General features: G+C 42.6%; 2 protein-coding genes across 7 annotated transcripts in view; both read right to left on the reverse strand.

Annotated features, from left to right (window-relative positions):
- Positions 1 to 16,895, reverse strand: part of ALKBH3 (alkB homolog 3, alpha-ketoglutarate dependent dioxygenase) — a 32,109-nt gene extending 15,214 nt beyond the window's left edge. For 4 of the 6 annotated variants that reach the window (XR_013956830.1, XR_013956832.1, XR_013956833.1 and 1 more), the window contains exons 1-8: positions 16,787 to 16,895; positions 15,093 to 15,205; positions 14,018 to 14,052; positions 13,048 to 13,095; positions 11,186 to 11,289; positions 9,872 to 9,960; positions 7,984 to 8,193; positions 256 to 354 (exon numbers count right to left, since the gene is read on the reverse strand). Coding sequence is in view for 1 of the 6 variants with exons in the window: in XM_080617705.1 (XP_080473831.1) it covers positions 256 to 354; positions 7,984 to 8,193; positions 9,872 to 9,960; positions 11,186 to 11,289; positions 13,048 to 13,095; positions 14,018 to 14,052; positions 15,093 to 15,205; positions 16,787 to 16,862 (774 nt within the window). In the remaining 5 variants the exon portion in view is untranslated. Of the gene's footprint in view, positions 1 to 255; positions 355 to 7,983; positions 8,194 to 9,871; positions 9,961 to 11,185; positions 11,290 to 13,047; positions 13,096 to 14,017; positions 14,053 to 15,092; positions 15,206 to 16,435; positions 16,744 to 16,786 lie in introns of those variants that run through there. The other 2 variants (XR_013956834.1, XR_013956831.1) reach the window with 2 other exon arrangements.
- Positions 16,896 to 18,872: 1,977 nt separating this feature from the next.
- HSD17B12 (hydroxysteroid 17-beta dehydrogenase 12) overlaps positions 18,873 to 23,310 on the reverse strand; it is a gene marked incomplete at its 5' end in the record, with an annotated part of 94,924 nt that continues 90,486 nt past the window's right edge. The window contains 2 exon segments of the mRNA XM_080620014.1: positions 18,873 to 20,698; positions 20,894 to 21,043. Of these exon segments, the coding sequence (XP_080476140.1) occupies positions 20,594 to 20,698; positions 20,894 to 21,043 (255 nt within the window). The 3' untranslated portion in view covers positions 18,873 to 20,593.

Consider the following 23,310-nt stretch of genomic DNA (forward strand, 5'->3'; position numbering starts at 1 on the left):
CTTTCAGCCACAGGCTGCAATCTTCATCACTGAACTTCAGTGCTGGAACTTCTGAGCTGACTCCCATTACATCACTTAAGACTTGAAAGAGAACCCATTGTTTATGTGGGTGCTCTGAAAGAAGTATTAATGGGATGGGAAACAACTGTGTCACTGGAAGCAGAATGTCCCATACCTCTGTGGGAGTGCCTCATGCATACTGAGAAAACTGCATTGCAAGTTAAGCACTGTTTAGAACTGTCAAGGAGTTCTTACCTGCCAGTCCTCCTGGGTAGCTCCTTCCATCATCAGCAGAGTCCCATGATCAAGTGGGATTTTTAGTCTTTCTACGTAAGTATAGTCTCCATTCTCTTCCTAAAAAGAGACATTAAAGACTGAAGAAGCAGGCATTTGGTAGAAAACCAGCCCTCTATAGCAGAGCTTACAAAGCTGTGATGGGAGAAGAGGAAAGGGAGCTCTTTCAAGAAGTCTAACTAAACCTCTCTGTCACCATATTCCATAAAGAGTTCAGGAGCTGAGCATTTTAAGGATGAAAGAAGCCATTGCATCTCACTACCTGTAAAATACAGGTTAAGTTCAACAACAAGCTCCTACATCCATTGCAAAGGCTGCAAACCTTTTGGAAACATCCACTCCTGAAATAAACAGTTGTGTGTGGAGACATCATTGTGCAATAGCCACCCCGATTCCAACAGTTTACTACTTCATCAAAAATACACATCTCCCTCCTATTAGGAATTTGTCTTGGTTTGGACATTACCTGTTATTATCATCTGTTAGATGAAGAACTTTTCCTATCCAAAGAAATCTCCTCTTCCTCATAAAACAAGTTGTCTTAAATTGTATCATCACTGAGCAAAACAGACTGCTCAAACAGAAGACGAATAATGGGTGAACTTGTTAAGTCTTCAGATGAAGCACAACCCTTTCAAAGCACAAACACTAACTACTTAACTAAGTTAGCTAAGGTTAACTGTGCAGTGGCCAAACTTGATGCAGGTCTGTCTTTTTTATAGTTCATGGCTTGCTGAAAGCTCAAAATAAGGAGGTAAAGTATCAACTACTGGGCAAATTATGTCCTGGACTTAAAACAAACTGTAGCGATAGGACAAGGGGTAACGGGTTCAAACTGAAACAGGGGAAGTTCAGGTTAGATATAAGGAAGAAGTTCTTTACTGTGAGGGTGGTGAGGCACTGGAATGGGGTGCCCAAAGAAGTTGTGAATGCTCCATCCCTGGCAGTGCTCAAGGCCAGGTTGAATGAGGCCTTGGGTGCCATGGTTTAGTGTGTGGTGTCCCTGCCCGTGGCAGGAGGGTTGGAACTGGATGATCTTAAGGTCCTTTCCAACCCAAATCATCCTGTGATTCTATGATTTTCAGAACTGGGAGTGTGTTTGCGTATAAGAGATGCAGACAGAAAGACGACTGCGAATCCTCTAAAATGCAAAAGAGCTCAGTTGGGATCAGATCAATTCCTGATAATATAAAGCATCACTTGATGAAATTCAGTCTTTTTTCACACCACTACCCTTTCTGTTCATGTCTGGGACTACAAGTCACAGTGTGACAGAGCAAGGCTATTCAATACTGCTGGTGGAACTGGCAGCACTGGTTGGCGATTCTGTATTTGTGCATTTCCTGGGGATAGCCAAGGGCCCAGGGCTGTCCCAGTGATTAAGCTCACTAAGCCTTTGGAATCAGGGAGTGCTGAAGGCACTCAGAATCACTTGTAATAGATACTCTTTGTGAGGACAGTGCAAACATACTTTTAAGCTCCTAGAATTATTAGGCATTTATGTTGCTCTATGAAATGTAAGGTAGAATGCCAAAAATGTTTTCTTAAAGTTCAGAGGAAACAAGGAAAAAAACCCTCAAAAATAGGCATCATAAACATGACTGGTGATGAAAGGCAGAGAAATACCATTGCATGGCTGTTTCCCATTACACAGGATTACATCATTCAGCTTGTGGATGAAGAGTGGACTTATTTTTATCTCTTGCTCATCTTGATTAAAAAGGATAAATGATGTAGGAGAAAACATCCTATTGTCTTAGAAAGTCAGTATGGAAAACCAGTTACCTTCTGATTTAAATGGGACACCTCTGAGCTTACTTTTACTTAGAAGAAGATATTTTGATTGCCAGAAGAGATTTTGATTGCCAACAGGTTTTCCTGTCTTAGGTGTTGTTACTAATACTGTCCATCCAATCTCATTCCAGAACTCTTATCTCTAGAGCTGATGTCAGACATACAGAAAGCTCAGCTGAGTTTGAGACATCAAGAAGTTTATGAAGGAAATTTATTCTTGATATCTAAGGAAGAAAATACCTTTTCTCTTTAAACATTGATAACAACCACTGAAAGAAATGCATCAGGTAACTTTTATACGGTCAACTTCATAACTCTATATACGTATTACAAAACCAGATACTTCCAAGAACAGGTCTAGTAAAGCAACTGTTCTGCTTCTTCGTATATGAGAATCTTGAGTTGCACATCAAATACAATCCAAACTTTACACTATCCAAGTACACTGGTTAAAACTCTTTACGCTTAATTCAAGTAGCTACATTAAATAAGTGAGGAAAGGTCAGCATTAGTTGATGGGAAGCTGTTAATATAAAACCTGTAAGTATTCTTGGATCCCATCAAGGTTAACTTTTCTTAACATGGTATCAAAATCAAGAAGGTTAAGAAAGAGGAAATACCTAGTATAAATCTGTATCAATCACCTAAGTTTGTTTCTTAGGTCTCAGGCAAGTGTATTGAGATAGTAGCAGGAAGTGGGTTCTGGATAGTGTTATTATAAGGAAAAGTAAATGGAAACATCCTCTAGAAGAATGTATAAATAATAATGCAGTTACAAATGCAAATGATGCAAAATTAGTTTCAAAGGCTAAAGTCAGCTGCCTTCATGGAGGATGCTGGCTCCCATTCTTCTGCTTTACACATTACCAAGAAAATTCCCCTTATTAAACTTCTAATCTCCTATTTTTCAGACTTCCGTCTTGCTTGTATCCCTCTTTTCCAGTTTATTCCTCCACCCCTAGCTGTGGGAAGACCCTCCTCCACAACAAAGTGGTCTCATCAATCAATACTTCTGCATTTTCACCCGTTTATTCTCACTGCCTCTGACAAAATCCTCACTGCAGCTCTTTTCTTTATGGATTCTGTAAGAATGAGTATCAGTTATATTGCCCTTTCCCCACGTAATCCACTTCCCTGCCTACACAGGACTAACTTTAAACTCCCCCCAGCCTTTCTGCAGCTGACCTAGCAGCCTGCAAGCCAGCTCTAAAGCATTCACATCTTCCTCTCTGCTTGTCTGTAACTGCTCAAGTCCTGCCAATACTGGCGGAAAACGCCTCCTTCTCTGCAGCCACTGCTGTCTGCAAGCCTCCTGAATGCCAATCTGAAAGTTTAATCCTGATCCAGGCCTCTGTTTCTACTGTGCTCTATATATTTCCATGTTCATCTTAAATTAGGCCTGTTGGGACATGAAGGGTTATTTTTCTGCTGTTTGCAAAAGTACTGAGAGATCTTTAACTTCTGCTAGAACAGCTACTCAAGGACAGAGTGGTTTAGCATTTCATTTGAAGGACAGACCCATCTGAAGGCTGATTCTTAGAACACCATGAACATCCTGTTATTATCTAACACCACTTGTGAAGCTCCCTCCCTTCCCAGCACTCACCAGTTTCCTTGGTTACAGATGGAAGAAGGGTGACCTGACAGCTGGCTTCCTAACTCCTTTCACAGTTCACACAGCACTTCATTGCACAACTGCACCTTATGGTGTCCTTACGGTACCCAGACCCTTGTTAGAGAGCAACTCCCAGTGGGATGTGGGAGCTTAGTGAGACACTAAATATCATCCTTCATCCTGAACTAACATTTCACACTCAGCTTCCAGAAAAACCTCATGAAATAACCTGGCATTGTTTGAGTTGAGCAAAGTAAGTAATACTACAAATGGCAGTGAGACTGTATCCTAAAGACCCAACTTTTCATCTAAGTGAAATCAACACCTGTAGAGTAGGACAACTAAGTCATGTATGAGTGGGACATGGGACCTGAGGCCGTGTGAAGAACAGGACAAGGTCAGGATGCAGTGGTGACACATGCTGTGGGTAAGCACGAGAGAGGACTTATTGACTAAACCAGTACAGTGAGTGTGGATTGTGTATGAATCACAGCTCTAAACCAAAACGTTCATCTTTTGGTTTCAGTGTAGGCAGGAGCTACAGCGATAGGGGGGGTGGGGAAACAAGGAGATAATCATAGAATCATAGAATAGTTAGGGTTGGAAAAGACCTTAAGATCATCAAAAAGTTTAAGTAATTTACTAGAAGTAGAAAATAAAAGGAACAAGATAACTTCACTGAAGACTTGGATCTACCAAGCAGGCATCCAAAAAAACCTAGAAACCATTTAAAGCAAAGGCAAAACATTAGCTGCAACGACACAACTGGTCCAAATAAACAGAAAACACAGTATGTAGAAGAATGCTCAAAAAGAACAACTCCAGGGGGTAAAGTTTCTGGTATCATGTTCATTTCCATGAAATCTCCTTAATTCCAGTGGGAATTTTAACTCCCAAAATGTATTTGTAGCTTGTTTCACACAGATCAGGCTGAGATCTGAGTAAGAATTATTTCTACTTATTCACAAGGGATGCTTGTTGATGCAGATTCAAATAGGTTACGTACGTCTCTATACGCCTTTACCACCTACTATATGATGAACACTTATTCATCCAGTACAGCACTCACCAAAAAGAAAAACAAAGGACTGAACCTTTCCTTTCCCTCACCATTGAACAAACCCAGTGGCACTTAACTAACAAAAACCATCCAATCAATCGTACTGATTGCCTTTGCAGTTAGGGAAAGAGGATTTTATTCTCTAATAAGATCACTTCAAGATACTATATGGAAAATAACTGCAACATGACAAGAAGTCTCTGAACACTCTGATCTGGTGTTCTTCAATAGCCCTACAAGGCATTACCTGACTTGTGGTACATACTGTATTGTACCCACTACGTGATCACACACAGGCAGCCACTTTAGTTCTCTTTTTTTCCAGTAGCATTTTTTCACAGTGAGCTTCTATCACAGTATTTTTCATCTAGTATTTTTACTGCATCTTTCCATCTTTCATCTCAAAACACTTAAAAGCACACAAACAGAGGAAAATTAAGGCCTTTGAAACTCTAGAATTCGAAATACTAGAGTGTTGGCCCTCAAAAAGGTTTAATTTTGGGAGGATAAGGATTTTCTTTCTCTTTTCCTCCTTAGTGAAAACTAACTGTGGAAAACCCGATGTACTGATACAGGCAGATTACAAAGCAGGGAGAGCCTGGTTGCCTGTGATGACTGTTAATCCAGATCTCTTTTCCCTAGAGTACACTCCTCTTCCTCTAACTTGCTTTTGAACAAAGTCACGATCAAATATCTACGTTGAACCTTCTCTTAATAAAAGGGAGAAAGCTACATTACAATAGAGTATGAAAATCACCTCTTAGGTGGTATGGCCTGAAAGGTTGTAATTTCCTTCAGAGCCTCTTGTAACTCCCACTTGGCAAAGCATGGAGTGTCATATGATGCTCTCTGAAAATTGCAGGCTTTGGGACTGTGCAAAGAAGATGCAATGTGTGCTATGTATTAAGTATGAATTCCTTCAGGCACAAGATGCAGTTAATAGCAATTTATTCAAAGATCATCCTGCACATGGGGATCATACCTTAGGAACAAGTATATCACACTTGCAAAAGGAATACACTTCACAGGTAGGAAGACGCAGAAAGATCAGGTCAGAGGCACTGAAGAAATAAAATGAGGAGAGCTTGAAGGATACATCTGTAGAAAATCATCTATCTTGGGAAGAAAAGGGAAGAAATCATGCTGTACAGATCAAAGAAGGCAGTGAGTTATGAACGGCACAGACTGAATTTCCCCCTTTGCTTGTAGTGGTGTCTTTACAGAAAACAGAACAAAAAGACACCTTGCTCAAGAACTGGGTTTGATTTTTAAGAGGGTAACTGCAAAGTTTATACTGAAACCTAGGCGCCTTTGATCCTGCTAAATTGAAGGGGAACACGTGTACTTCTAGAAGTTAATATAAGCACCAATTACAGTTTCCCAGAGGAATTGAGCTTTCCAGCTGACATTGTGTTATCATCACAGCATACTTACTCATGCTTTGCCCAGTGACATAATGCACTGATGCCCGCTGACATAATGCACTGGTTATGTGATCTCATGCTCAGGGATTAAATTCACTTCAGACAACATAATTTACAACTTAGAGAAGTGGCAAAAAATACAGATTATTTGTTTTCTGGATCAAATTCTGACCTTTTCTGTTCACAACTAGCTGACCAAGGTGACTCTGGATGGGCAGACTTCAGCTTGTCAGCATACATTTATCCAACAGGCTGATAATCATCACCTTGCTGCATTACTTACTCAGAATAAATAGCACTGTAAGCAGACAGCAAACTTCGTCCCAACATTCTCAAAGGATACACATGCAGAAAAGACACCTGGGGCAGGATACCCTAAAATGAGGCCTGTATTCACAACACAGGAATGTGTGATTTGATTCCTTTACTTAGATAAATACCAATTGCAAAATCTAAGTTTTTAGTTGGCTTGTAAACACACCATTCCCAAACACGACATTTTATCTAGAAAGAGTATTCTCTATTGAATTGCCAAGTAATTCCTGGAAGGATGTTCCACACATGCCTCCTTATCAAAGTAAAGATCTCTGTTTAGTCTGTGAAGTAGGATGCGACAGTTATCTAAATATCCCCTCTGGCAGTTTAAAGCCATTCCCCCTTGTCCTGTCACTACTTGCTCTTACAAGAAGCCCCTCCCCAGATTTCTTGTCTGTCCCTTTAGGCACCGGAGCTGCCCTAAGGTCTCCCCTTAAGGAGCCTTCTCTTCTCCAGGCTGAACCAGCCCAGCTCTCTCAGCCTGGCTCCAGAGCAGAGCTGCTCCAGCCCTTGCAGCATCTCCATGGCCTCCTCTGGACTTGTTTCAACAGAACCACATCCTGCTTTGTGCTGTTGCCACACAGCTGGACACAGGACTGCTGGCGGGGAGTCTTATTAGGATGCAGCAGAGGGGAGAATCAACTCCCTCTACCTGCTGCTCACGCTCTTTTTGATGCAGTCCAGGATAATGTTGGCTTTCAGGGTTGCAAGCACTCACGGCTGAATCATGTTGAGCTTCTCATCAACTGGCATGACCAAGTCCTTCTCCTCAGGGATGCTCTTAATCCAGTCTCTGCTCAGACTGTAATTGTGCATGGGACTGCCCTGACATTGGGCCCACATTTTCCCTAGACTTTCTTTTATCCCCAGTGTACTTATGGCAGCTTTTCTTACTGCCCTTACTGTCCCTGGTCAGCTTTAATCCTGTCAGGGCCTTATCTTTCCTAACCTGACCCCTGGCTGCTCAGACAATTTCTCTGTATTTTCAATATTTTAGGGGAAAGAAACATGCTCCTTCCTTCACTCACTCTCAATCTGAACACACAAGCCAAAATGCAAATATTATTAAGAGGATTTTTTACTTACAAGAGCAGTCAGAGCTACTTTTCATCCCACCTACACTATGCATTACACAGCGATGAAGAAAATGGTATCAACCCTTTGGTTCATTTACACAGTGAAAGTCCCTTTCTATCATCACTGATCGCATTTTAAGTAACACAAAAGGCCCTTATTTGGGCAGAAGAGTGCTCGGGTTGCAATTTCACTGCACATTATTAGAGAGGTCCCATTCCCATCCTCAAGACATCCCATTCCATGCAATAGATTTCTGATCCCTATGCTTAGTCCACAGAACTTTACAAGTTGTGCTTTTATTAACTACTATTAAACACTTTTAGTAATTAAGTTCTCTAACCAGGGTGAAAATACTAAACATATTAGTAACTATATTGCTCTCTCAATGTGGTATGAACACTCACAGGGGAGGGTTTCTTCCTCATTTCAAAGGTCCGGGTAGCACCAAAGCTGAGTGAGGCAATGACAGGATTTTTTCCTAGTGATGGCTCATCATCACTGTGCCAGTCTACACTGTCCTTCTCATTTCTATAGAGGTTGCAGAGAAGAGAGTTGAAGGTGTAGCCAGTGAACTCTTCAATGCGCTCCTTTAGTATGGTCAGCAGAGGATGCCACTGTAATCAGCACAGCAGGAGGAGGGTAAATACAAAGAAAGGAGGCCAGCAGCAGGTAACATAAGAACATAAGGGGAAAACAAAATATACTTCAACGACAAACAAGTGCCCCCAAATAATTCTGATTATATTTTTAGTAAAGTTGAAGAATGGGCTTTCTGCAAAACATGCATGTTAATTATCACTCAATACTAAATCACCTCCTAAAGCTATGAAGCCAGTCTGCCATTTGTAGTAACATAGCCAGCCACCCCAATTAACTGAAAGGTGAGAAAGTCCATAGAGTAAAATCTGCTTGAACTGAGCATGGATAAACATTGGGAGTTCTTGACAAACACAAGAAGAGTGCAACTTCTCTCATGCATACTTGGCTTTTTACCCTCCTGGCCAAGCTAAAGGAGTTTAACGCAGGGGGCTGGTAAAATCTGGGTTGCTTGGCCATTGCAGATAGGCATAGGTCATCCAGAAAGTTGCAATCAGTGACTAAATGACCTCAATTGCTGCATGTGTTGTCACAGAACAAGAGACAACAGTTTGCCTAACACTGTCACAGCATGGCCCTCTGTCCCCACTCTGCTGCTTCTTGAGCCCAACTCATCCCCTTTTGGGGTTTAGACTTTGACATTCAGTGGTTCTCAAAACCAGTGTCACAAGTCCTGGATTTCATCCTTCCCTCTGCTACCATCTTGCTGTGCTCATAGCCCCCAGCAGCTCTGCACATTCCTGTGCAAGTCAAGTGCAGTGAATCATTATTTAATGTTACAAACCTACATCATGACTTTAATCTGTCAGAGTGCATTTAAGTACTACATAAGTACATATAAAAGAAGAAAAGCCAAAGCCAATGTAGGCCAGAAGTTTTGTCTGTTATATAAGCGAAAAAAAATGATCAAGAGAGGATAAAAAACTGATTCCAAATCTCCCAGTGCTTCACTGGCAGAAGAAGGAACAAGCAGCAGCAACTATTTCCTAGTATCCACCTCTAATAATTGAGTCTGCACTACCTTCTTAACATGCTCACCCATTGTTTATAGGGTTTATAACCTATGGGATACACTGCAGGAGCCTCAACATACCACCTTTCTCTGTTAGGGGTATTTCTAGCTAAGTGACCCTGATCAAAGGGCTGGAACGCCTCTCCTATGAAGACAGGCTCAAACAGCTGGGCTGGTTCAGCCTGGCAAAGAGAAGGCTCCTTAAGGGGAGACCTTAGGGCAGCTCCAGTGCCTAAACGGCCTACATGACACCTGGTGAGGGGCTTTGGACAAGGGCCTGCAGGGACAGGCCAAGGGTGAATGGTTTTAACCTGCCAGAGGGGAAACTGAGATGAGCTCTTAGACAGAAGCTCTCCCTTACAAATATGCATTGAGTAGGTTACACAGAACAATTTGGAGTTTTGTCCAAAGCTACAATAACTCAAAAGCAGAACTTTAAACTCTGGACTGATAACTTCCTTTCCCCAATGTTGAGCAACTAAATTAGGCCGTTTTCAGCCAATCCACTCATTAACACTTGTTTTATGAAGTTGTCCATGGTCCACTAGAATCTGTTGCTGATTAAAAACAAAATGCTAATACTCCAGATAAAAATAGAAGATAGAGGGAATTTTTGTTTCTGAATCTCTGCAAAGGATTTCTCTGTAGATAATAACAGAAGAAAACCGTAAATATATACATACATTTGGGTTTGGCTGCATTGTTATTCTGGAGTACGTGTAAGGAAGTTCCCCGTACCAGGAGGTAAGCCTTGGTTCTTCAAAAGATACATCTAAACAATGAAAAACAGGAGAACTTTCTCAGTTGCCTTATCAAAAGGCTTGAAAACTGAAAGATGATGAAAAGATGAAGTGGAAAGGACTGCAGCACCAATGGGCATTACAGAAGCAGAATGCAGCAAGGTTGGACGAGTAATATTTTGTCAAATCATAGAATGATGGAATGGTTTGGGTTGGAAAGGACCTTAAGATCATCAAGTTCCAACCCCCCTGCCATGGGCAGTACACCTCACCCCAGATCATGTCACCCAAGGCACCATCCAACCTAGCCTTGAACACTGCCAGGGATGGAGCATTCACAGCCTCCTGGGCAGCCCATTCCAGTGCCTCACCACCCTTACAGTAAAGAACTTCTTCCTTATATCCAGTCTAAACTTCCCTTGTTTCAGTTTGAACCCATCACCCCTTGTCCTACCACTACAGTCCCTAATGAATAGCCCCTCCCCAACATCCTTGTAGGCCCAATATATGTGTGTGCTCTGCTGTGTAATAGAAACCAAGTTAAAAGTACTTTCAACTTTGAAAAGACTATCTTGGTAGCTATTTCTCATGCTTCACAGGTAATATTCTCTATTATATGGTACTTTTATTGAAAGCAGATATTAATGTAAATACAGATGTAAATACAGATGTTGAAGACATTTCCCAGCCTTGTCCAGTAACTACTCTGATACATTATCTTACATCCTTTCCTGACTGAAGAGAAATCTAGCTGTAACAGGTGCCCCTTAGTGAACAAATCCAGAATAGCAGCCTCTTCTCTTCCTGCATACTGGACCTAATAAGCAAAGAGAAGGGAAAAGAAACCTGCTCTGCTGGGATTTTAAGTGAGAGAGGCAAAAACTATTCCTGGTGACAGAAACCTCAAAGAATAGAGTTTTTGCGGCATCACTGGGAGACACTATGAAGGGATGGAGTACAGGCTTCATGTGAAAAAGAGTGGGAAAAAGAACTGGAGATGACAGGGCAGGCAGTAAAATGCAAAGATTTTTAAGACAGGCAATTTTAATTTGGAAAGATCTTATTTAATTGGCAATAGGAACATGGTGCTAAGAGCGAAAAATAAGCAGCAGTACTCCTCAGATGCACATCAAAAGCCTAGAAGGAAATGTGTAGGAGTGGTAATATGTGAATCGAAAACCAGTGATAAATAATGCATGGATTTTGGTATGGAAGTGACCTGGAATGACCTGAAAAGTTGGTCTACACACTCCTTACCCTGTCTGATGTGAGTTCGCTGCCCCCAGGGTATGTCTTGGAGGAGCTGTTCAAACATCCAATCTGCTTGTTCTGAGTCAATAAAGCCAGGAATCAAATGAATTCTAAGGAAGAAAAAATAAAGAAAAGATGGAAGGAATATATACTTATATAGATGCTTTGATAACATATTCTATTTTCCAGGATCCCCAAAGGAGCTAAGAACGGCTGCAATGCATCAGACAAAAAGGCAAAGCCCAGTACCTATTTCTGACCACAGCCCAAATCAGGTATGAAGTAAAGAACAGACAGTAGCAGGAGCTCCTGATGAATCTTCCCCTCACCAAACACTTTTTATTGCTTTTTAAAACATATAAACCCCTATGACACCACCAACAGACTACAAGTCTCACAATCAGCCATATACTGTGTGAAAAATGGCTTTCTTCTGCTTATTATTTACTTCACATCTGATAAATTAGAATCATAGAATAGTTTGGGTTGGAAAGGACCTTAAGATCATCCAGTTCCAACCCCTGCCATGGGCAGGGACACCTTCTACTAGAACAGGTTACTCCAAGCGCTGTCCAACCTGGCCTTGAACACTGCCAGGGATATGGCAGCCACAGCTTCTCTGGGCACCCTGTGCCAGCGCCTCAGCACCCTCACAGGGAAGAACTTCTGCCTATGATCTAACTTAAATCTCCCCTGTTAAAACTTGAACTCATTGCCCCTTGTCCTATCACTACAGTCCCTGATGAGGAGATAATGAGATAGCCCTGATTATGGTACTACAATCAACATAAGTAAATAATCGCCCTTTATTCACCATCTCCATGCTACTCACTACTGCCATCCTACCCTCTCTTTTCCAAGCACAAGAACCTTGGCGTATTTAACCTCCCTTATTTTTACATTTTCATATGTGTATTTTGGCTATACTAACAGCAGCATTCAAAAATTCCAGCCACTGTGGCGGGCTGCAGAGTAGGAATGGCACTGACGGGAGTTCACTCTCACATGTATTCAATGCTTCAAAGCCATTACAGTAAGGGTACATAGTAAAAGTACTAAAATCATTATTAACTTTCCAGAAATGTATATATTCCAACAAAATATTACGAAAATGAACTCCAGAAATGACGGAATAACCCAGCTGGCTCTTGATCTTTTCTCTTTCCAACTGGTCAAAGCTTTTACTTTTCAAACTGGTATAAAAGTTTATTTGCAGCTTGAGAAGAAACCAAGATGAAAGCTTTGAAATAAATGCACAAAAAGTTACTATATCCTTGGTGTTTTTTCCACTATTACTAAAATCTATCAAATTCAGGAGAAAAGGATTAATACTGATATGGCAGCTAAGTCAGCAAGGTAAAACAAAGTGCATTTTAGTTACGAGGAATCACAGAACAAGTAAGTTTTGTTTTGAAGTGTCGTGAAGCTGAAATAATTAAGGCATAGCATGCAAGCAAAAGGGACAACCCTAAAGTTATCAAATCTGCCTGAAGTTAAATGCTTTTGTTAGATTAATTTAAAACAAGTTCAATTTATAGCTAATAGGTTTTGGTATCTCTTAACAACACAACACAGACATCAGGCACTTCCTAATACAGAAATTCTGATCTAAATTTCAAGCAGCAACTTACTCTGAATTAAAACACATGGATAGAGCTCCTTCTCCTTATTCTGGACAAGAACACTAGATGCAGTATGCCCTGAATGTTAAGTTCATACTTAAAGTAATTCCAGAAGTAGTCTAAACAGAATAAACACAGGAAGGGCAATGTGCACCTGCTAGAGTCACAACCCTCTACAGAGTAGGCTTCAGAAAGCTGAGTATCACCACATCCTCCTGCAATAGCAACCAACTTTCACCCACTTACCTAGAAATGCCAGTTGGTACTTTGCTGAGCTCATACACACCAGGCTTGCTGAGGATGTAGAAGGGAAAGAGGCATTAGATGGAACAACAATAAGAAATTATCTTACACTGAGCAGCATGGGCTAGAATTGCTGTAAGCCTCAACTATGGAAAATTTTCTGAGGACAGGAGGGCAGAGAAGAGGAGAAAGGATCAGAGTAATGCAGCAACAGGGGTGTTGAGGAAGCAAATGAGTTTGTGTGTACTTCCTGCCTCTCACTCTCATTTCACCAAAGGCTCAATACACAATTTTAAGGCACCAGAGATGAGTAAAGGAGGGATGCCACAGGGAATCTAAAGGAGACAACCATACAAGACTACACCCTGACCACTATGTTTGTGTTTGTAGTCACACTGAGTAAGAGAACCGAACTGAGGCAAATTTCATTTCCAAAGTCTGTAACTTAACCATACACCACCACACTGTCACACTTCATGACAAAGCTATTCTGAGATGATCCCCGTTTCAACACAAAGGGTAAGTGATCTATGAATAGCTTCACTATGACACTTACTAGCAGCTACTTTTCCAAACCTTCAAAGGAAGTGCTGCTTCAGTTGCCACACCAGCTGTATTCCTGGATAACAGTAAACTCCAGCATAACTTACACAGGGACTGTTCTACGAAAACATAAACTGCCAACCAAAAGAGACATATTTGCAACTCTGTTGATCCCGAATGTCCAATTGTTTGTTCTTCCTGGCTTATAAAGCTACACTAAACATATAAAAACTCATTTACACAGACTCAGACTCTCCTTATTACAAACTGAGTTCAGGATAAAAGGGCTGAAAGTCCACATTATCTACTGGCATTTCTTCCAAAGGCATGGCAGTGGTTAAGTGGAGAAGGAATTCTTCTCCAGCAGATTCCCGCTGATTCACAAGGCAGAAAACCAACAAAAGGCCACTTAAGTCAGCAGCATACTCACTCTATCACACCTGCTTCAGGAACTCTGTGCTCTACCTGAAAGGGAACAAGACAATAGATGGTGAATGTTAAACATTAAAGTACCCGGCATGTTCTAGGCAAACAGAACTAATTGCCATCTCTAGTGACTCTATATAGCTGCATACTGATATGTCAGTGAGAAAAACATACCTCTGGACACCTGGTAAGCAGTCATGTCTCAATGACTCCCTCTATGCCCCAGAAACTACTAAATGCAGCATCAACTGCCCCCTAAAGGACATTAATTTCTAGGTTACTTGGATCATTACAATACTTGCTATTTATCAACTGTAACCCTAAAAATCTTATCCTTACATTTGGAAGTAAAAATCTAGAGCAATTATAGGAGGGATAAACAAATCCCAGGCCTCAGACAATGAGCAAAACACAAGACAGAGCAGACATCAAGAGCTGACACTTGTCTGCAGAGGTTGAGATAGCTGGGTTTTGTTAGAACAAAAACCAAGCACAGCAGTTTAATCCAGCCTGGATTATCATTCTGGTTGTTTTAGGGATCTACACTTCTTTTCTCTGAGCTCAGTGCTGAGATGCAGGAGCTTCTGAGTCAAGCAAGCAAGAGGGTCAAAATACAGAACCATATGGATATGAAAGCTCTGCCACAGGGAAAAGAGTCTTCCCAGACCATCTACAATCCTTCCAGGCCAAGAAGATAGCCTTTCAAACACTGTGTCTATAAAACAAACCCCATGCTCCTCCCTTGTAACAAATAAGACAGATAACCCAACTGAGGGAAAAACCGAAGAGTTCACATCCTTGCATCATCCTGAATATTTAGGATAACATATTCTTTTGGCTCTCTGAAAAACAGTAGTTATAAACAGGTACATAATGAAAACACAAAGTCTGAGGCTAGAACGAGTGGATGTAACTTTCTGTTTGCTTATGTGTAAGGCAGTTGCAAACTGCTTGGTAGAAACTCAAAGCTGAGCTCAGCAGAGCTTTTAAACATGAAACCATAACCTCAAAGTGTGATGATTCCTATCATTTGTAGTTTAATAAAGATGAGGTTCTGCTCGTTACGATGTACTTTTTACCTCTGATGGCTTTTCAAATACAAACTGCTTCTGAGTGGGAGGCTGATCTTTCCTCACCCATGCTGGCCTGGTGTCTGTAGGGGCAAGGCTGCTGGCCACAGGTGCCTTGGATGCTAAAGAGAAGAGGAAAATGAAACAAGGGGATCCCATGAAACAGAATTCCACCATACAAAAAAAACTACAGTTTGGAAGAACTTGTGGAATCATTCTTTGAACTATTCTCTGCTTGGCAGAGACTCCAGTCACAGCCAAAACCACGTTACATAGAAGTTAAAGCTGCACAGAAATTGGAATTTTAATATATATATAAATATATACATTATACATATTATATATATATTATTTATGAGCAAAAATGAAATCATCATCTTATCAGAAAGGATGCATCTAGAACCTTCCAGTTCTACCATGAACACCTATCACATGCCAGCAGACATCTTTCCAAGCAGCTAAACCCTCTATGGGGTTTTTTAAGGTTTCTTTAGGTAACAAAAAGACATTTGTCTGAGAAAAATACTTGTTACAACAAGATTTTGAAACTAGGGGGAAAGTATGGAAGAGCAACTCAAGCAAATCACTTTATGGGTTATATTTACACATAAAAACAGGCTTAAAAATTGGCCTGAAGTAAAGCAAAATCCTTTACTCTGCATACTTCAAAAGACAGGAAAAATGATTTTAAGAAGTTCCCCTAGAAACAGGTGGAATGAAACACATGTGACAGAAAGCTCACAGGGTACCTGTGCAAGTCAAAATAATGACTTTTTTCAGGGTTAAAAAAAATTCCAGCTCGGTCTGCAGAGAAACGGCCGGTTTACTGGGTATTGTAGTCTGGGAAGTGGAACAGGGTGGTTTGATCACATTCACAAAACAAACCAGTCCCTGCTGGAGCAGCTCTGCTCTGGAGCCAGGCTGAGAGAGCTGGGCTGGGTCAGCCTGGAGAAGAGAAGGCTCCTGAAGGGGAGACCTCAGAGCAGCTCCAGTGCCTAAAGGGGCTGCAGGAAACCTGGAGAGGGGCTTGGGACAAGGGCCTGTAGGGACAGGACAAGGGGAATGGCTTTAACCTGCCAGAGGGGAGACTGAGATGAGCTCTTAGGCAGAAGCTCTTCCCTGTGAGGGTGTTGAGGCGCTGGCACAGGGCGCCCAGAGAAGCTGTGGCTGCCCCATCCCTGGCAGTGTTCAAGGCCAGGTTGGACACAGGGGCTTGGAGCACTCTGCTCTAGTGGAAGGTGTGCCTGCCTGTGGCAGAGGGTTGGAACTGGGTGAGGTTTAAGGTCCCTTCCAACCCAAACCCGATTCCTTCAGCAAAGAAATCACTTAACCGCTGTGTTTGAACCCCTGACCATCAGCTGCGTCAGCGAGCCGGGCCTCCTGCTCCATGACGCCGCGGTCAGACACCTCCAGAGCTCCCTATCCCCGCAGGAGCGTTCGCAGTCCCGTACTCGCACACACAAACCACGCCGCTTTCTGATCGGCGAACAAAGCGACCCAAACTCCCACCCGGCCTTGTAGAGGCTTTTCAGGCTTCACCGGTTACTTTCCACCCCGGCCCACACCGCGCCCAGGGCTGGTGGCTCAAAGCAGCCCCAGCGCTTCCCTGCAGGCCGGACCCGCTTCGCCGCTGCACCGACTACGGCGAACAGCACCGAGCCCGGGCCCCGCTCACCACAGCCCGGTGCCGTTCCGCTCCGTACCAGCGCTCCTGGCCTTGCCCGCCGCGGCGCCGGCCCAGCCGCCCTGCACACGGGCCCGCTGCCGCCGCTCCGCCATGCCGCTGCCTCAGCGCCCCGGTGCAGCGCCCGCCCGCTCCGCCGGAGCCGCAGCCCGCGCCGGGAGTTCCGCTGGCGGCCGGGGGACCTAAGAACCGCCCGGCCCGGCTGAGGGGGGCCCGGTGCGGGCCTTCAGCCGGTGGGGCTGAGCGGCAGCGGCAGGACCAGCCCCACATAGCGGTGTCTCTGCGGTTGAAATTAAAGGTTTTCTGTCAAAACGTGGCAGCTCGCGGGAGGAGGCTGCTTTTAACTGTGTAAATGACACCCCTGTTTCCCCTTGAGTGGAAAGCAGCAGTATGCATTTGGAAAGGGAAACCAGAATTAGCCCTCGCCCGGTGCTGAACCCCTTCTACAGCAGCAGACACGCCATGTAACTCCTTCCCCTTATTAATAAGCAAAGGAGTGAAAAGTCAGTAACTGTAGAACTGCCTATAGCGAGGAACAACAGCGCTTCCCTAAGAGCTCACAGACCTTGAGGAAAGGGAGAAGGCCGGTATATGAACCACCTGCATCAGAGGAGTGACAACTTCAGACAGATCAGGGAGGCCAAAGCAATTTTGCGAAGCTCAGGCATATGAAAGGTAATAGAATCGTGGAACAGTTTGTGGTGGAAGGGACCTTAAAGCTCATCCAGTTCCACCCCCCTGCAATGAGCAGGGACACCTTCCACTAGAGCAGGCTGCCCAGAACCACATCCAGCCTGGCCTTGAATGTCTCCAGGGATGGGGCATCCAGCTCTGGGCAACCTGGGCCAGTGTTTTAGCACCCTCATTGTAAAGAATTTCTCCCTCACATAGAATCATAGAATAGTTAGGGTTGGAAAGGACCTTAAGATCATCCAGTTCCAACCCCCCTGCCATGGGCAGGGACACCTCACACTAAACCATGCCACCCAAGGCCTCATCCAACCTGGCCTTGAACACCGCTAAGGATGGAGCATTCACAACCTCCCTGGGCAACCCATTCCAGTGCCTCACCACCCTCTCAGTAAAGAATTTCTTCCTTATATCCAACCTAAACTTCCCCTGTTTAAGTTTGAACCCGTGACCCCTTGTCCTGTCACTACAGTCCCTAACGAAGAGTCCATCCCCAGCATCCTTATAGGCCCCCAGCCTGAATCTTCCCTCTTCTAGTTCAGAACCATCACACCTCATCCTATCACAACAGGCCCCACTAAATGTCTCTCCCCATCTTACCTATAGGCCCCTTTAAGTGAAAGGCTGCACTAGGGTCTCCCTGGAGCCTTCTCTTCTCTAGGCTGAAGCACCCCAACTCTCTCAGCCTTTCCTCACAGGAGAGATACCGCATCCTTCAGCTCATTTTTGCGGCCCTTCTCTGGACCTTGGTTCATTATAACACCCCCTGAGATGAGACCCTCACCCACATTGACCCTTATGCATTGAATACGTGTAATGAAAGTCTTCAGACACAAGAGAATGTAAGAGCAAACAACTGTACATAAAGATTGCTACATCTACAGAAAACACTGATTTGCACTGTTTGAAATGTATAGAAGTGAACAGCGGGCAGAGTGAGGGTGTGCTTGCTCTATGGAGTTACCACCCAGCACCCATCTCTGCACAGACATGAAGTAAACATCTCAACTCTATGTGTTAATCTGCTCCCTGCACACCAAGCAAAGAACCCTGATTCTGGGACAACAGTACCACCAGAAAGCCCTCCTCTGTCTTCCATCACATGCCCAGGGTATTTCAAAGCACGTCGGAAGCCAATGAATACACATTAACGCTGAGGTGAGCAGACATTCAAAATCAAAGCCAAGGCAATTTAGGTTAAAAAGTGATTGATTCCCTTATGTTCCGAGCTGCAGCGAAGACCTCAGTGGAAGCATGAGTGGGAACCAACCTGCACTGTGTGGATAGGCGTTCCCCTCAGACAAACCTTTCCAAACACCTTCAACAGTGAGGAAATTGTATTTGGAAATAATTATTTCTTACTAATAGCTTAATTGATAGTTCTGATGAACAGTTTATTTTGTGTTCCAGTGATTTTAAAGTATCAGCACTGTAAAATAGATAACAACCACAAAAACAGATTAAGAAAAGCTTTGGTTTTAGCATGTAAAAGTACCATCATTTTCACTGCATTATTATATACAATGAAGTACAATCAGGCATTTGAATGTACAGGCAAACATTACAAGTAAAAACCACACCACAGTAAAGATTCAGAGTTAATTCCATTTAATTGGTTTTACGAAGTCCAAAACTTACAGATTTAGTCCAATGCTTCCACAACAGATCCAGAGCAAACCAAGCCATGTGCTCTTAGAGAACCAATACCACCAACTTCACCAATCCCTGATCCAAAAACAAAATTAAGAAAACTATGGGATAGGATCTGCATCTCAGATTTGATCAGCACCATTGCATCGGTATTCAGGTTTGTTTTCAATGTACAGAAATGTTAGCCCCAAATCACATCTCGGTACAACACACTTGACTTCAAAATCAGAGCTTGAAATGACTCTTTGAAGGATAGAAAACAACCTCCACTCTTCAGCCACCACAGAAAACATAGGTAGTTGCTTGCAATTGGATTTGCCTTGTAAGTTGCAGTACATTTTATGGTTCTAAAAGGAATGTTAAAGACCAAGATTGGAAGAGTAGGTAAATACAGACAACAGCCGTGCAGACTTATCATATAGTTTGATCCCCAGAGTTGGGTAACTTCAGCCTTACTGGAGCACTCGTTTTGGAACAGAACCATGAAACACATCAGTGAAAACCAAACGTGTTCTACATTTAAAGAAGTTCACTAGTTCTCCTTTTTAAAGCTGTCTCAAACAGTCAGGACTCACATTTCAAAGGATCTCACCAAAAAGACAGACTGGTACATCCTTCAGAAAGCATTTAACCATCATCGCTAACAAGGAGAGTAACTCATTTCAAGCTCTGCATTTAAAGTACCCATAAACTCTTGCATAGTAAACCAGCACGTAACACAACTTGTGACATTTATCTACATTGTGTTATCACCACCTATTACAAAGAGCAGGCACTGAACTTGTAAAAACGTTATTATTACAAATTGTCAAGATTACATATGACTGAAAAGTTAGAATCCATATTCAAGACCCAAGAATTTAAGTACTTTTCGCAATGTTATCTTATGTATATATTTATAGATGAGCAATTACACTTATTTTGGTTTTTGGCGCATTTCCCTCAAGTTCATAACCAAAAACCACACTGGATCATGTAAGCAAGGGAGCCCCCAACAAGCTGGCTGACAGAAGAATCCCTGCAAGCACCCAAAACCTGAGCTGGGAGAACATTACACACTGTCCATAGTGCAAGGTTACCTCTAAATAAATATGCTCCCTTCCCATTCCTGCCCAACCATCCAGGACCATGTGAGAACTTCTCTGCCCTTCACCCATGCGCACAACACAGAGATGTGATGGACACTATACAGCCAAGCTGTTCCTCAACAGCACAATGTCTGATCAAGTCCATGTGAGTACTTCTTAAAGCACAGTGCTATTTTAGTCCAAAGCACTCCCCCCCCCCGCTTAATATCTATAAACAAATAAAGCCTATTTGTAAATCAATATTAGAAGCCAACAGTCTTGTTTCAGCTGTATCCTCAAAACAAGACTGGTTTGCTTGTTAGAAAGTACACCTACGACTGAAGATGTTTAGAACATTCGGTCTAGTGGGTATGGAACCTATAGGAATCTCAAGCTTCTGAGATCAAGATGCTTCCAAGTTAATTCTCCTTCATCTTTTTCATATGACGGGCCCGTATTTGTTTGTGTATTTTCATGAGAAAATTAATGGCTGTAGATGTAGGTAGAAGAGAGAAGATCCATCCCTAGAAGGGAAAAAAGGGGGAGAAGTCTCAGCTTTTCATAGCCTGTACTAAGGGATATCTAACAGTTACACACATTACCAAGTTATAATTAGAAGTTAAACAACACAAATAATTAGTATTCAAAATTATTCTTACTCTTCCATAACAAACACTTAAAGGACATTCCAAATCCTTACGTTTTCCGAGGTGACTTACTATGAGCGCATGGGGTATGCACCCGTTGGTCCGGGACTGCAGGCCCACCGTGCCCAGCGCAGCTCTGACGTACGTTTCAGGGCTGGGTTTACTGAAGGTTGGCTTGCGGATTTTGGACATCTTAGTAGCCACGTAATACGGCAGAACACTCTGCACGTAGGAAAGATCATGTTAAACAAAGAATGCTTTCAGATTAACTTATATCAAGGAACAAAAATCATTGGAAATTAGATAACCTGTACACTGAATTCCAGCTTGAGCCAGCCTTCTTTTCCATTCTAACATCACAACGTACAACATCAGAACCATTTTTCATTGGATATGTTGTGAGTCATATTTGAAATGTGGCCTGTTGACAGCCAGCATCCCCAGTTGGGGCCCTAGGAAAACCACTTCTGCAAGTGTATGGTTGAAAAGCCTTTCTTACAATTTGCTTTGTAAGCACAAAACTTCATTCCTGTTGTTTAACACAAAATGCTGTTGTGTTGCTTCTCAGTAGTAAACCCCCAATGTTTGCTTGGGAAGGAGGTGCAGAACCCAAGACAAGCATTTCATACTTGAGTAACAGCTCCCCAGCTTGGTACCTGTACAGAGAGAAACATGAACACAGGAGGAAGGAGAAAAGGGAACACCAGGAGACTTGGAACACTGAGCTTCTAACTCCACAGAGGGGCTCAGAGGAAGGAGGAGGTATCAGTACGATAGTGGAAGACCTCAAGGAGAGAAGGAAGAATCAAGAAATGAAGCACAGTTAATGGGTTTTTATAGCAAGATTTGGAAGAAACAGAAGTGATGCTGGATCTCAGAACTACCTGGCTCTGGCATAACAGAAGAGCAGGAGGAAGAGGTATGGGTATATTGTTGACAGAGGGACACTGGTACCACAGTGGTGGGGCAAGACAGACCTGAGGAATCCAAAAGCGCATTCCACCTATCCCTAGCTCATGCTACTGGGGAACAGTAATGCATATATAATTATACACTAGGAAGCAACCCTCTCTCCTCATAGTTATGGTTTTGGCATTGCTTTCAACTTGTCCTTAACCTAGGCCTTTAAAAAAGTAATCAAAAAAGCCCTGGTCTATAGCCACTTAATCAGATATTAAACACACCAGACCTCACATGCCTAGAAAGACTGGGACCTTACCAACACAATGACCTCCTAAGACACTGTCTGTGGCTGTACTAGTGATGCAGCACATATGGTAGTGAGCCCATCACAGTAGTGAGCACTATCATTCATATTTCTTTGCAGCAGATGTCAGAAGCGTGGATCCACTTCTGCTACACCAGTGGACCTCAAAATGAGAATACTGTCTCAAAACTCAGTATATTTGGGCAAGTTACAGCTCAGAAACCTGCTTCCCCACTTCAGCCTCTCAAAGAACAATGACCACACATGCTTGACACGTGTTTAAACCACAACCACCATGCACTTCTCTCTATAAATAGGATTTTCAATAGTTCAATAAATAGGAGTTTCAATAATACAGTGCATTAGCCCACTTTCACATGGAGATGAAAAACAGACCTGAGTTTCAGAAGTGCAAGCAGTTACCACTGCCTTTAAAGTCACCAAAAGCTACAAATGCTTGGATAAGAAAACTACTCATTCTGTCAGCATAACAACATAGTTTCATCTCCAGAATGTGAACTTCATCCATATTTCAGATTATAATTCTAAACAGAATCTCTAGTTCGGTGTTTTAGAAAAGAAAACAGTTCTAAGCTCCTTATTCACCCCCAAATTATATGTACAACATCCCCAGAGTGTCACAACAGTTATAGTTATGATTTACTTTGTCTTCCTCTGCTGAAAACAGACTTCTTAAGTGATCTGCACTACCCAGTTAAGCCACTGGATAACATGAAGGGGCAAACAATTGTGCATGAGGATACTTGAAAAGCAAGCATACAGCAGCACTACTGGTTAGCTATTGATCCACACACTTCAAGGCACACAGAAGCACAGGATTACACTCCAACATTCCCCCCCCCCCCAACTGCTCTCCAGAAACAGGTATTTCATTTTAGTGACATTTACCATCTTCCTATTAACTGTGCCATATTTTAACAGCTATGAAGAGACTTGTTGAATCTAGTATTTCTCCCCCTTTCTTCCTCCCCACAAAGAGCTTAGACATTCATGAATCCTATCTAAAACTGGCATGACAGATTAAGAACAAACTGCCTAAAGCCTTGCATTCAGGCAGACACAACCCATGCTACCTGGGCAAGTAACTGTATAGAAAATTCCTTGTCTTCATCCAGGGAATGCTGAGCCTGCTCTCCAGTTTCAAAGCGTGCCTCAAAGTAGCTTATGTCAGTAGAATGTCTCTTGTTCACTCAAAACATCTGATACTGCTTACGCCTATGATGCTTATTAAATTGGCCAAAATTGGGGTCCTCAGTGTTGA

This window comes from Psittacula echo (genome assembly GCF_963264785.1).
Source record: "Psittacula echo genome assembly, chromosome: 5".
Classification (NCBI taxonomy): Eukaryota; Metazoa; Chordata; class Aves; order Psittaciformes; family Psittacidae; genus Psittacula; species Psittacula echo.